This window comes from Brassica napus, chromosome C8 (genome assembly GCF_020379485.1).
Source record: "Brassica napus cultivar Da-Ae chromosome C8, Da-Ae, whole genome shotgun sequence".
NCBI lineage: Eukaryota > Viridiplantae > Streptophyta > Magnoliopsida > Brassicales > Brassicaceae > Brassica > Brassica napus.
Window position 1 is genome coordinate 13,061,032 of NC_063451.1, and position 13,140 is coordinate 13,074,171.

At 37.1% G+C, this 13,140-nt stretch overlaps 2 protein-coding genes across 4 annotated transcripts; both read right to left on the reverse strand.

The window, feature by feature from the left end:
* Window positions 1-2,296: 2,296 nt before the first annotated feature.
* Window positions 2,297-4,811, reverse strand: LOC106415625 (protein SENSITIVE TO PROTON RHIZOTOXICITY 1). 3 transcript variants are annotated; one of them, XM_048765732.1, is made up of 4 exons: window positions 4,439-4,672; window positions 4,134-4,192; window positions 3,528-3,977; window positions 2,297-3,417 (listed from the first exon to the last, which is right to left on the reverse strand). In XM_048765732.1, the coding sequence occupies exon 4, from the start codon at window positions 3,328-3,330 to the stop codon at window positions 2,461-2,463; it is 870 nt and encodes a 289-aa protein (XP_048621689.1). In that variant the 5' UTR covers window positions 3,331-3,417; window positions 3,528-3,977; window positions 4,134-4,192; window positions 4,439-4,672; the 3' UTR covers window positions 2,297-2,460. The 3 variants fall into 3 exon arrangements, with proteins under 3 accessions (XP_048621689.1, XP_013711832.2, XP_048621688.1); XM_013856378.3 differs by having other exon boundaries at window positions 2,297-3,977; window positions 4,439-4,811; XM_048765731.1 differs by having other exon boundaries at window positions 2,297-3,977; window positions 4,134-4,230; window positions 4,439-4,670.
* A 3,402-nt stretch (window positions 4,812-8,213) lies between these two features.
* On the reverse strand, window positions 8,214-11,080 carry LOC106413957 (FHA domain-containing protein PS1-like). Its single transcript, XM_013854678.3, has 6 exons — window positions 10,457-11,080; window positions 10,176-10,381; window positions 9,520-10,089; window positions 9,323-9,449; window positions 8,693-9,006; window positions 8,214-8,608 (listed from the first exon to the last, which is right to left on the reverse strand). The coding sequence occupies exons 1-6, from the start codon at window positions 10,731-10,733 to the stop codon at window positions 8,339-8,341; spliced, it is 1,764 nt and encodes a 587-aa protein (XP_013710132.2). The 5' UTR covers window positions 10,734-11,080; the 3' UTR covers window positions 8,214-8,338.
* Between the last annotated feature and the right edge of the window lie 2,060 nt (window positions 11,081-13,140).

Here is a 13,140-nt window from a genome sequence, read left to right on the forward strand (position 1 = left end):
ATAACTTTGTAAAGGTGAAGATGTCATTTGGATCATTGTAAGCAAGGAGAGAGAGAGAGAGAGAGTCTCTTGAGTGTTTTTTCTTTGTAAACCTCTTTTCATTCAATATAAAGTATCCCATTTACATTCTTATGCTTCTCACATAAGTTTGAGTATAAGATCACAACAACTGGTGATGACTTTCTGGGATTCAGCATGTAGTCCCGGCGTTTGGAAGAAAACCAGCGAGGAAACTTGTGAGAGAACATGGTTCTCTGGAGAGTCTACTATGCCGCTGTAAGAACCTTAGGAAGACCATATGCTCTTACGAAATATGCTGAGAAGAAACTATCAAGTTCTTGCCCTGAAAAGGTTCTCCCTTCTGATAAAAATGTAGAAAATGCTCAAAGAGCTTTATTTGAACATAAACATAATGGCTTATTAAAGCTTTATTTGAGTGCAAGAAATGTAAATAAAAGGAGAGACTGTAATTTTGTCTTCAAGAACAGAACATACGTTAATTGTATTTCAAAATGAGATAGGGAGAAGCTGCTTGTAGCAGCCAAGGTTCCAACTTCAGAACATATAACGACATATATATATATATATATATATATATATATATATATATATATGAATCTATAACCCAGTTACATGAGTAATAAAGGCTTCTTATGGATCATGAGGTTGGGCTTTTCTTTGGGCTTCAATACTCCCCTGCAAACTTAGCGTAGGTGGATCTCAACGGAGCTCAGTTTGAAACACATGTTGTACTTGATAGGAGCAGAGTAGTAAGAAGGATCCCATGGAGGTGTAAGTAGATTGCTCACTTCATCACAGAGATAGAGATCAGTATGAGATTGTTTGGTCTATACTTGGAGAGTATCGCATGGCTTCACTCAGAGGTTTCTCTTGAACTTGGAGAACTTAGTCGATCTCAATCAGAGGTACATTGTGACCTTTCTTTCTCAATAAGAGTTCGGGTTTCCTTAAGCCCGTTTAACTCAACAAATACTTCTGACAAAGGAGAATGTCCCCACAACTACTAAAAAATCTACAACTCTCTACTACCCATCCATTGACTAGCCTATCATTTAGCTCTCAGATTCCAAGCCTATAGCACTAAATCATTCATAACATACCAGAAGATATGCACTGATGAAGAGAAATGAAAGAACTTCCCCTGCTCTTGTCGTTGAAAGGTGAAGTGGGAAACAAACGCTTTTCGTTTCCACTTTTTTTTTGCATTTGGGCTTTTATTTGGATAGCCCAATAACATGTTGAGTTGCTGGAGCCCAACTTCTTCTTCTTCGATTGGATTCCCCGCTTCTGACTTTTGTTACCATGCGACTCTGATGGAAAGAGTAGAGCTCGGACTGTAACCCTCACTGTCGTATCAACACAGATCTGCAACACCATTGCAGAAAGTCTCTTCCCTTCTTTGGATTTCGCCTTCAGAAACCAAACACCATGAAAAGTTGAAGCTAACTTGATAAGCTTGAGCGGAAGTTCTAGAAGAGGCAAGATAAACCCATGAACCGACTGAAGCTCTGATACCATGATTAAAATATAGAAAATGCTCAAAGAGCTTTACTTGAACAGAAACATAATAGGTTATTAAAGCTTTATTTGAGTGCAAGAAATATAAATAAAAGGAGAGACTATAATCTTGTCTTCAAGAACAGAACATACGTTAATTGTATTTCAAAATGAGATAGGGAGAAGCTGCTTGTAGCAGCTAAGGTTCCAACTTCGGAACATATAACGACATATATATATATGTATATGAATCTATAATCCTAGTTACACGAGTTATAAAGGCTTCTTATGGATCATGAGGTTGGACTTTTCTTTGGGCTTCAATATCTTCATCGATACTTCTCTTGTAAGACATTTTTCCGATTTCGTAAGAAAAAAATTATCATTGAAATGTGAGGGTACAGATTCAAGAGGAATGGCTGATGGAGAGAGATACAAGCAATGATTAAGAGAAGTACTGTCAAGTTTTTTCTCAACCTTGCATAGATGATATTCAAAAACTGAAGCTTTCTTTTTACCATTCAAAATTAGAACTCGTTGGAGATCAACACAATCATGCTCAAGAAGTGATCGCAAGTTTTTCCTCACTTAAATCTAGTTCGTTAGTACGTGGTGTATCGTCATTGTAGTTGCATACTTTTAGTTTAACGGTGTAACACCTTTAGGCTATATCAAATTTGTTGGTATATTCCATAAATATCAAAGAGTTCGTTTTCTAAAATTTGTTTGTAAACAGTTGGTTCCACCAAAGTGAACCGTTAACGGTAAGGGGAAAAAAGAAACTAAACTTTCTTATATTACATGACATAAGAAAAGGAAATCCACTTTTTGCTCTCCTGATATTATTCTAGAAAATAACAAATTACAGACAGAAAAGGAGCTGCCTAGAGGCTAAAAAGGCCAAGAACAACTTAGATAGCTTAATCATATATTGCAAATGATTTAAAGACTAGTATTTGAAACAGACTCACCACCATTCCTGGGAGAGAAACCACAGGCACTTGAAATAAGCATTTGAAATGAACTCTCTGAATCATCAAACATGGGTCGTGGGAACTCATGGAACCCTCCAAAATTACACGTGTCAAAGCTCAGCGGCGAGAACGAGTCCTCGAAACGTATCTTCCCATCCATGAATCCAGGCTGTGCGACTTCTTCAATAGCATTTGTTGCAGAGCCAAGATTGAAACCAACCATTCCTGTGTTGTTGTTGTTGTTGCTGTTCTCGCAAGCAGAGCTCCCTCGCTGCGCAGAAGGTTTCGTCTCTTCAAGTGGGATGGCAGGCGTGTGTCCTTGGAACAGAGCAATGTGACCAAACAGCTTGTCTTTCCTCGAGAATGTAGTGCCACAGGAACAGAGCCACTTGTTTTTCCCGCAGTGCTTCTCGTGGGTTTTGAGATCGGCAATGACAGAGAATTTCTTGGTATGGCAGCGGCTGCAAGTGAAGCTTTTGTCGCAGTGGGTGCGTTTATAGTGGTTCTTCACGCATAGAATCGTCTTCAACGGCTGGAACTTTTTGTGATCCTTGTTACGTTTGCAACCAGGGAATGGGCAGGAGTATCTTTTGATCAGCATCGGCTCAGACCCGGGTGCGGCTTCTTTGTTGGGTTTAGCCAGAGCAGCAGGAGTTTTGTACTCATCTCCGTGCCCTCTCATGTGCATCCTCAGGTTAGCGTCTCTCTTGAAACCTTTGCCACAGATGGTGCAGAAGTGAGTATGGGGAGCGAGGATCTCCTCTTTCTCGAGCTGCAGTATCTCGTAAGAACCGGGAAGAAGATTCTCTCCTTCCTCCACATCATCTTCGTCTTTCATTTCATGTTCTTCTACAACATGGCTTTCCCTCTCTTCGACAACAATGGGCTTAGGCAAATCGAACTCGCAAGTGTTGTTGTTTAGGGTCTGCGAAGCAAGGTTATTAGCCTCCCTTGGATAAGGGAACAAGGCTGAACCGGTGAATGGACCCGGCGCTGTTGACATATTATGATGCTTAACAGATGGAAGAAGACTACCTGCAGTTGAAATCAGCTGTATGATTATGGAAGTAAGATCAGTGGTTATGAGCTGCTGCTGATGAGCAACGAGCTGTTCTTGACGACCTTGAAGCTGCCCGTTTCGGCGAACCATCAGATGAACAAGATCCTGGAGCTCGTGAATCTTCTCTTCCATAAAAGACAAGTTGCTCAGCATCGTCCTCGGATCCCACGCTTGAGCCCTGACGCCTTGGAGGAAATCAACATTAACTTGACCACCGTTGTTGTTGTTGCTGTTTTCTTGGAAAGCAGGCTCTTCCTCCATACCCATCTCGTAATCCAAGATAGAAGCATCTTCCCACTTGTGCTGTGACGTGAAGCATACCTGCTCACGCCTTTTGGAAGACGAAGAAGAAGATGCGCCTCCCCAGTTGTTCTTACAAAGATCATCTTCTGTTTCCATTTTTTCGTCAAGATCTTGTGGTCACCCTACGGATCATCAAATCAATAACTTAGGACCACGAGACAAAAGATATTACAGAGAAGTAAAACCTTAGGAGAGAGTCAAACACGAAATCTTGTAACCGAATCAGAATTAGGACACAGAGACAAAAGATATTGTAAGAGAATCAAACCAAACTTTACCTTAAGCAGAGAGTCAAATAATTCCCCAGAAAGTTATCTTCTCGCACGAATCTCGAGATCTGCAAACGATGATAAGCTTACGCGTAACGTAACGTAACAACATCCACAAGAAAACAAAAAAAAAACATACACGGTCAAACAAAAAAAATCCTAACTTTTATCGAATGGATCATCACTCGCCGCGGACAATAAGTAAAAGCCCAAATCATATAACGCTTTCTCAACCCAAAACACGATCAAAGCACAAGCTTCACGAATCAAATCGGAAAGTAAAGAAATTGAAAAAGAGAGAGAGAGAGATTCACCAGAAGTATAGCTTAAAATGGTTCTTCGAGACCTCCAATGGCCGCTTTGAAGGATCGAGAGATAGAGAGGAAGAGGGAAGCAGAGCTCGAGCGGGGTTCGTCTTTTTATTAGCGAAAATCTCCTTCCTTCCTTCCACTTTGTGATTTACTCCTACTAAAGTCAACGCATTCATCTCAGCCGTTGAGATGCATTTTTATGAGCATCCGCCCCATCTGACGGCTACCATGCATTTTATCGCATCAAACACTGTGACATTACAACCGGAGCCGTTGATTTATGGGAAAGTAAAAATAGACAAGGAGTGGTGGGGTCCAATCTGCAACTAGTCCTCTCTCCTCTGTAATAAGTAGTCGTATTTTTATTTATTTCTCTCTCTCTCTCTCCATTCTCCATGCGCTTCTTTTACATATTTTGACTTGGCAACTCGAAATTGAAACTAATCATTAATTAACACCCAATACATTTTTAATATTGGCCAATAGATTTTTTTGCTAAATTTTGTTTCTTTTGACTATTTTTTTTTTTGTAAATTAGTTTTTTTTTAACTTAAAAAAAAATTATACGTGTAAAAGTTTCACGTAGAAACAAACATAGGTAACTCGTAGTTTTCTTATAAAATAACAACTCTTCGTCTCTTAAATAGATTGGGAACTAATTTTTATACAGTTTTGTAATATACCGAAAATTCCAAGCAATATAAGAAAAACCTACTTTAGAAAAAAAAATTCAGAAAAATTGTTATTTTAGGTTAAAAAAATGATAACTATGTCCTATTAAACTAATTTCACATTTTTCTATGTTTCATTAGGTTAATTATTTTCAAAATGGTAATAAAACTTTTAAAATTTTAATTTTAAATTCGTAATTACAATTAATAAATAATTATAATATATTTAGATATATTTAATATTATAATAAAATATTATTATAACTAAAATTAATAATAAAAATTAATAAAATATATTATAATATATTTAGATATATTTTAATTTTATTTTCGATTTTTCATAGATGAAAATTGAATTTTTCTAAATATTTTCTTCCCATATTTTTGAAACTGATTATCCTTATTCGTAGAATCTGTATTCTACTATATGTAAAATACAGTAAACATGTTTGAATTCGATTTCTACGGGTTTTAGATTTATAGTAATGTGTAGATTTTATTTCTACGGGTTTTAGATTTATAGTAATGTGCAAATTCTGATGTTTATCGATTTTAGAGCGATAAGTTAAACGCGGAATATGTAATCCAAATATTTTTATATTACTATTATTTACGTAGATTACATATTCTAAACATATTAGATTTAATGAAACAAGTTGATTTTATTTTTTACTTCGTAGAACGCCAATTCTATTTTTTTATCAAACAAAATCTGAAATTATGATTTAAATATTTCTAGAGCTGGAAAAAAATACCACTAAGTTAATATATGTATTTTATCATTAATTACTATTTCCTTTTTTTTTTTGCAAAAATATTTATTTGATTTATTTTTAAAAAATTAAATAACGTTAGAAGTAAAAATAATATAAAATAAAAATTAACGTAACTGGGACATAGTTATTATTTTTTTTTGGCCTAAGAACAAATTTTCCAAGTTTTTTTTGTACGTCGGGAAATGAGGATAAAGTTACTTAACTAGTAGACGACAAAAGAAATTAAAAAGTTACTTAAATTGTGAGGAACCTCCTCCAAGTTCAAAGTGCAATTACATCTGCCACGTGGAGTCACCTGCCACGAAGGTTCGTTTCGTTCATGCACTCACTGGAAAGCCAAAGTTGAAAACCAAGGAATTGTTTTTAATTAGAGTATGTGATAACAAAATAGATTCTAATAAATATAATAGGTCGTTGATTGAGCAAGCACAAGACCCCCATATGCCAGACCCCCTTTAGGCCATCCACATGGAGGGTTTTAAACCCAGGTTCACACGCTTCCCAAAACAAAAAAAGGAACACAAGGTCTTGCAGGTTCACGCGTAAGAGACGGATTCACAACTATTTCGTGGGCCTCACGACGCGTGGCGGTCTGCAATTGGTTGGGCTTTTTACGTTTTTTTTTTTAAGAAATCAAACGAAAAAAAATAATAATAAAAAATTAAATTGGTGAACCCCTCCTAAGTTTTACTAATGCAGATGCCCTTACGAGCTAACTAAGACTGTCATCTTTAGTGTCAAACAAACGGTTTCAAAACTTCATATTTTTAAGTTTTTATAATTATAAAAAGTTTTAATTATATGTTTATCAAATAGTTTTATTAATTACTATTTTAGTCTTCATAATCTTATATTTTATTAATATTTTAGATATAAAAAATATCATATTCAATCATTTTTAGTTTATAACCTATCTGTAATAACAAAAAATAATATATATTATTTTTAAATTCATTAATTAATCATATATAAAAATATAAAATAGTTATTGACTCTTTTAATATTTTATTTATAATTTATGATTTAGTATGTGTGTTCTAGTTATCATTTAATGTAATGTTCATTTTAATAATCTATAATGTTCACCGTAGCTTTTAAATATGCATGTTTTACTATTTATAACACTTTTCTAGTATAAATTTTATTTTTATTAATATTAAAAACTAGTATAACCTAAAATATAAAAATTGGATTTATTTATTTTTGTTTTGAAAAAAGGAAAATACGGAGTTTATCTTTTAGAAAATACCCTAAACTTCATATTTAAAGTTTTGTCAAACTTGTCTCTAGAGATACTCTTAGTACACTTTATGATGGTTATGTATGTTATTGATCAAAGTGTAAACTTTCTCTAAATATAAGCAATATGAAAGTATGTTAGTCCCTCCAATAAATTGAACATATGAGCCTCTAATCTCCGATTCGATCTTGACTAACATGTTTAATGTATTTAGCATATTTAACAATCTTTAGCATATTAATAAAAAAAATTCAAACAAAGCCAAAGATAAACGGAATAGCGTGGATCAATTTTGAAAAAGAAAAAGGTGGCCGTCGATACTAGCTACTAGGAGAAGAGTTCAAAACCAAATATGGTTTTGATTTCTTATGAAGGAAACAAGAATCAAGTGTTGGGGGCAAAATGGACAAGGATGATTACACCCATTAAAAGTGGTGGAACCTCTAATTCTGGTAGTGTCTATAACTCTCGATAATATTTGCATTCTAGACAAAGTGAAAATAATCATTTATAATTTGATTTAATAACCTTAATACCAAAACACGATAAGCGCCACTTCACTACCAAATGTTTCTACCATAGAGTATGGAGAAATAACCACATCTCATTACGTCTTTAAATACAAACACAATAATAATAAAAATATTAATAATAGAAAGTTGATTAATTACATGAACGATGATGTTTTGACGGCTATTATTATTTCCTTCCATATTTCAAAAACATTTACTTTCCGATTCAAGTCTAGTCCTTTCATTTATTATCAAAGCTACACCAGAAAATACGTGTCACAAAGTTTATCGAGCCACCATGGGTGGAATATGCGTAAGCTGTTGCATTGTGCAAATGCTAACATCTGGATATAGACTAATCATCAACTTCTAATTGTGTTACATAAAATGTCCCTTCCAATATATATATGCTTTCATGTTTTGAAGAGTCATTACCACCTTATGGGTCCATAACAGTAAGTGATTATTACAAAGCACATTCCCAAACTATATGTGGTCTATATTTCAGCTTAACGATTAACCCCCAATATTCTAACATTCGTGGGAATGACGATCGCCATAATTGGAAGACAAATACAATTCCACAATAAAAAAGTACTAATTATATGGAAAATGTCATTATTCTAAAAAAGTATTCCATGTGTAAGCGAGTTTAATTTATTTGGCTTACTTGAAAAGAAGGAACAACAATGGATGTTGAATCATTAATGAATGTGGCCATAATGAGAGTTAAGGAGCAGTATGAGCTTCAAACCTTTTGCTGCTGCTGCAGCACTCTCTTCTCGTCCACCATTGAGCGTTGGCTTCTTCCTGTAAGGGAAACAAGTTCGGTTGTTGTACTTTTCTCTCACCACGACGTGGTCAAAATGACTCCAAGTCCTTCCTCTCGGCAAACTCTCTGGCCACATAAACCTCTCCGACAACGGATTCTTCAGACTCTCGTAGAACTCATGCGGTGTCTCGCAAATCACATGCTGGATCCAAAACGTTATTATAACACAATACTTAGTTTTAAAGAAAAAAAACACACTGAATATAGAAACTTGTTCATATATTACCTCTGCCATGGCTTTGATCTTGAGAGTTACATCATTGCTAAGAAGAACGAGGTTTTCATAGATGTTAAGGTTTCGGTAAAGAAGTGCACATTCGAGAACTTGATCGTCTGATGTAGAGCCATTTGACTGAGGAGTTACTGGTGGGGTTGGTGCAGCAGTTGCTTTGGTTTCCTCTGATAGGCTTTGGAGCTGAATCCACCATTTGGTATTAACCTTACACTCTTCGATCCAATCCAGGGCTGAGGAAGCAATCTCTGCTCTTCTTCTTAAGAGAAGATTCCAATTGCGCTTAGTCTCATTTAGTTCCCTTAACACTGAACAACGAAATCAAAGGGGGTGATGATGGTAAAAAGATTATCCAAAAGCAATTGATCATATAAGAAGTAAAGATTTGGGTGATTAACGCAAAGGATATATTAATTGTTTTATCATAAGAATCAACTACAACTTATGTTGTCAAAGAGAATTCTTCCAGAACTGTATTATAGATTCATCTGCTTATGCTGTATGCAATTTACAGCCGTATAGAAAGTAAAAAAAAAAAAAGTAAATGATTTTATGGTTTGTGATTAGAGCTTTACGTGAAGCTAGAAACTATTGATAGAATAGAAAAGTAAAAAAGGGTTTTGCCTGTTAGTGGTACGACCAGATGTGTCCCTTTGAGACCTTGCAGCAAGCGCAGTGGCTTCCTAGACTCCTTGTGGAGGAGAGAAGAAGTGTCCAACACAATGGTCCACTTCATCTTGTTCTTTCCATTCTAAATACACAGTGACACTTATGGTTATTATAACAAGTACACAATGACAACAAAACTAATTATGACTTACAGAAGAAGAATGAATGCCCATAGATATGTTGTTTCTTGCTGATGCAGTAGAAGATGCATCGATGTATGATTGGCTTTGGGAGGAGGAGTTTTCAGCTTTCTTCTTTGGTGCCACCGGCTCATGATTCACCTTTGATTTGCTGCTCATGCAGTGAACATCTGGTCTCTGTTCCTTGCTTGGATTTTCTGGTTTGGCTTCTACACTATTAATGGCCAACTCGGGTGAAACCTGAACATCCTCTGTCTCCGGGTCTGATGACTCCATCTCTGACATCACATGACCTCCATCTCCTCTGACATACCATTCATCATCCTCCAAACTGTGCTGCTTACTTGGCTTTTCTGGTGCGGCTTCTAAAGCACATTGCGCTAAAGACTGAGAATCTTCATCAGATTGTAGCTTTTGTGTATCGATAGAAGAATCTCTAGCTAATGTCAAAGCACTTGGAGATGCAAGCGGCAACGAAAATTCCCTTGTATCAATGTATGTATCCTCGTCCTCACTAAGGACTTGAGAAGTCACATCCAAATGTCCATCTCCATCATCACCTGACGCAGTGTCCGCTTGTGACTGCAGATAATACTCTCAGGCTAAGGACAAATAAACTAACAACAAACATTTAATAGCCAAAAAAAAAAAGAAAGAGAAGTTGAAACCTCTGCTTCAAAAATTCTATTATCTTCATCTTGCTCCATCACTGTAGATGAAACAAATGGATTGTCGAGATCATATGCATGGCTAAGGGGAATCCAATGCAGTCTATAGAGCCTTGTTGAAGCACCGATCCTAATGACATCACCTTCCTCCACCTCAACGCAAGCATCTGCCTCAACTTTCTCATCCCTAACCCATGTCCCATCCACTAAAATCAAATCAAGATTCCAAGTAAATGAGAAAAAATTCCCGCTTGAAACAATCTAAATTTCGGATTTCATACCAGAGGATAGATCGGTGACGAAGAGTTTCTGACGAGAGGGAAGAGATCGGATCTGCAGGTGGTATTTGCTAATGCTAGGGTGCGTCAGCAGAATATCGCAGTCTGGATGCCGACCTACGATCAGAATCTGCTCTACCTCATCTTCAGCGTTACCGTTTCTCTCCGGCGACGAGAAATCGCGACTGTTGACGACGAAGATGTTCTTGAGAATGGCGTCGTTTTTCAGCACAGTGAACACAGGGATCGTCTTCTCCCGCACTTGTTGCTCCGCCATCATCGGAGATGACGATTCACAGACCCAAATCTATAGTCTCCATCCCTTCCTGATTTGGACCAGTTTTGATTTCGAACGGCTAATTTCGTCATCTCCGACCATTTCAAATTTTTGAACAGTATGGTTAACGTGTGCTCCAGAACCAAATCCGGGGATTCAAAACTTTACCAAACTCAATTGTTGATTTATATACCGGTTAGGGACTTGGGATTCTTTACTTCTTTCAATTTTAGTTCCCTGTTTCAAAACAAACCGAAATAAAATACTCTTGCTTGGTTTACTCTGGTTTTGTTCTTTCAGTTCAAAAGAATCTTTTTTTTTTTAAACACAATTCATAACAAAAATATAATAGTCTTTTTTTTTTTTTTTTTTACAACATAAGAGGCAAGAAGCCTATGAAACCACCGGTTCAGATAGCCAAACCAGAGGTAAAGAATCGACATATAGCATAGCTGAAGGAGAACTCCTCGCACCACGTGCCAGCTTGTCCGCCATTGTATTTTGTGCCCTTGAGATATGTCTGATCATGAAGTTGGGGAAAAAAGTCTTACTTCGGGAAAATTCTTCCATGTGTGTAGCAAACGCCGGCCATTCGTCGGGTGAAGACACCATCTTCACCAGTTGAGAACAATCCGTCACAAATACTACGTCTGAGAACTGCAGGGTCTTCATGCACTCCATCGCCCAAATCAGTGCTTCACATTCAGCATGTAAAGGTGATAGGCTACGTCGAAGGTTCATTGCGCCCATCATTACGTCCTCTGAATTCATCTTCCGAAAATACAAGCCCTGGCCAGTGAAAGCATCTTGTTCTCTCCGCGCCCCATCAATATAACACACTCGAGAGGGCCCCAATGTCTGCCAACTCACATCTGGCGGAGTAAACCCATGACTTTCATGTACCAATAGCTGGGCCTCAGCCCAAAGTGATCCTTCAACTTCTGCTCTGCGCAAAATTTCTTGAGGATTTGCAGTCCTATTATTATGAATTTTGGCATTCCTATTTTTCCATATATACCACATAATCCATGGAAAATACTCCGAATCAACATCTTTTGGGAGTCTCCAAAAAAGATGATCCAAACCGGTAAAAACTGAGGAAGATGGAAAGATTCCGGAAGGGGAAGGGAACCAAGATAAAGCCCATGCTTGAAGTGCTGGTGGGCATTCAAACATAACGTGATAGATGAATTCCTCTTCTGCCCCACAAATACCACACTAGAGATCACACTCTATACCACGAGCCTTCAGATTTTTTGAAACTGGCAGTGTCCCCGATAAAATTTGCCAAACAAAATGTCTTAGTTTCGGTGGGCATTTAAGTTTCCAAGAGTGCGCCAAAAGGGTTTTAACATTAGGTCCATAACTTAACACTCTTGGGCCTCGATCCGGGTATAAGGATTCTGTCCTAAACCCTGATTTAACCGAGTATTTACCAGAATCCGTAAACATCCAGCCATATGTATCTGGCCTTAGCGTTCTACTAACTGCTATACCTCGAATAATCTTCACATCATCTGGATGAAAAAATTCATTCAGCAGATCCTCATTCCAGGAAGAATCAATGGGATTTATCAGATCTCCCACCATAAGCGACCGATTTAAAATTTGAGATTGAGTTTTTGGTAATGCTGACCTCGGGCGAGGAGCAGGGATCCAGGGATCATTCCATACGGATATCGATTTCCCGGTTCCTACTCTTTTGATTAGTCCTTTTTTAACCAGAGGTCTAACTGAACATATACTTCTCCATCCATAAGAAGAGGAGAAAGATCTGTGTTCATCCAGAGGATGAGTATTCCGAAAATAACGACCTTTAAAAACCTTAGAGAATAAACATTCCGGTTTATCAACCAGTCGCCATAATTGTTTAGACAACAAAGCCGTATTAAAGTCTTGCAAGTCCCTAAAGCTCAAACCCCCCTCATCTTTATGGATGCAGACTTTATCCCAGGAGAACCAATGAATCCCTCTTTTATTATTCCCTGCTCCACCAGAAATGAGCTAAGGTACTCGTAATTTTCCTTGTAACCCCTTTGGGAAGCCTGTAGCAAGACATCACAAAAGTCGGCATGGGTGAGGCTGCTGATTTTATTAAGACCTCCTTACCCCCTTTTGTAAGGAAGCGAACTGTCCAACTATTCACTTTATTGTGTACCCTCTCATTTAAGAAGCCAAATATCTGTATTTTTGAACCTCCAAGGCTCTCCGGAATCCCCAAATAATTCCCCATTCCCCTCAGATTTGTAATACCTAGGAGATTATGGATATCCGTTCTCCGGTCCGCAGGAACCTTTTGCCCAAATTGAATCGATGATTTAGAAAAATTAATTTGTTGTCCTGACACCATTTCATAATCTCTAAGTAATTTTAGTATAACCCTACATTCCTCCATCGTCGCCTTGCAAAA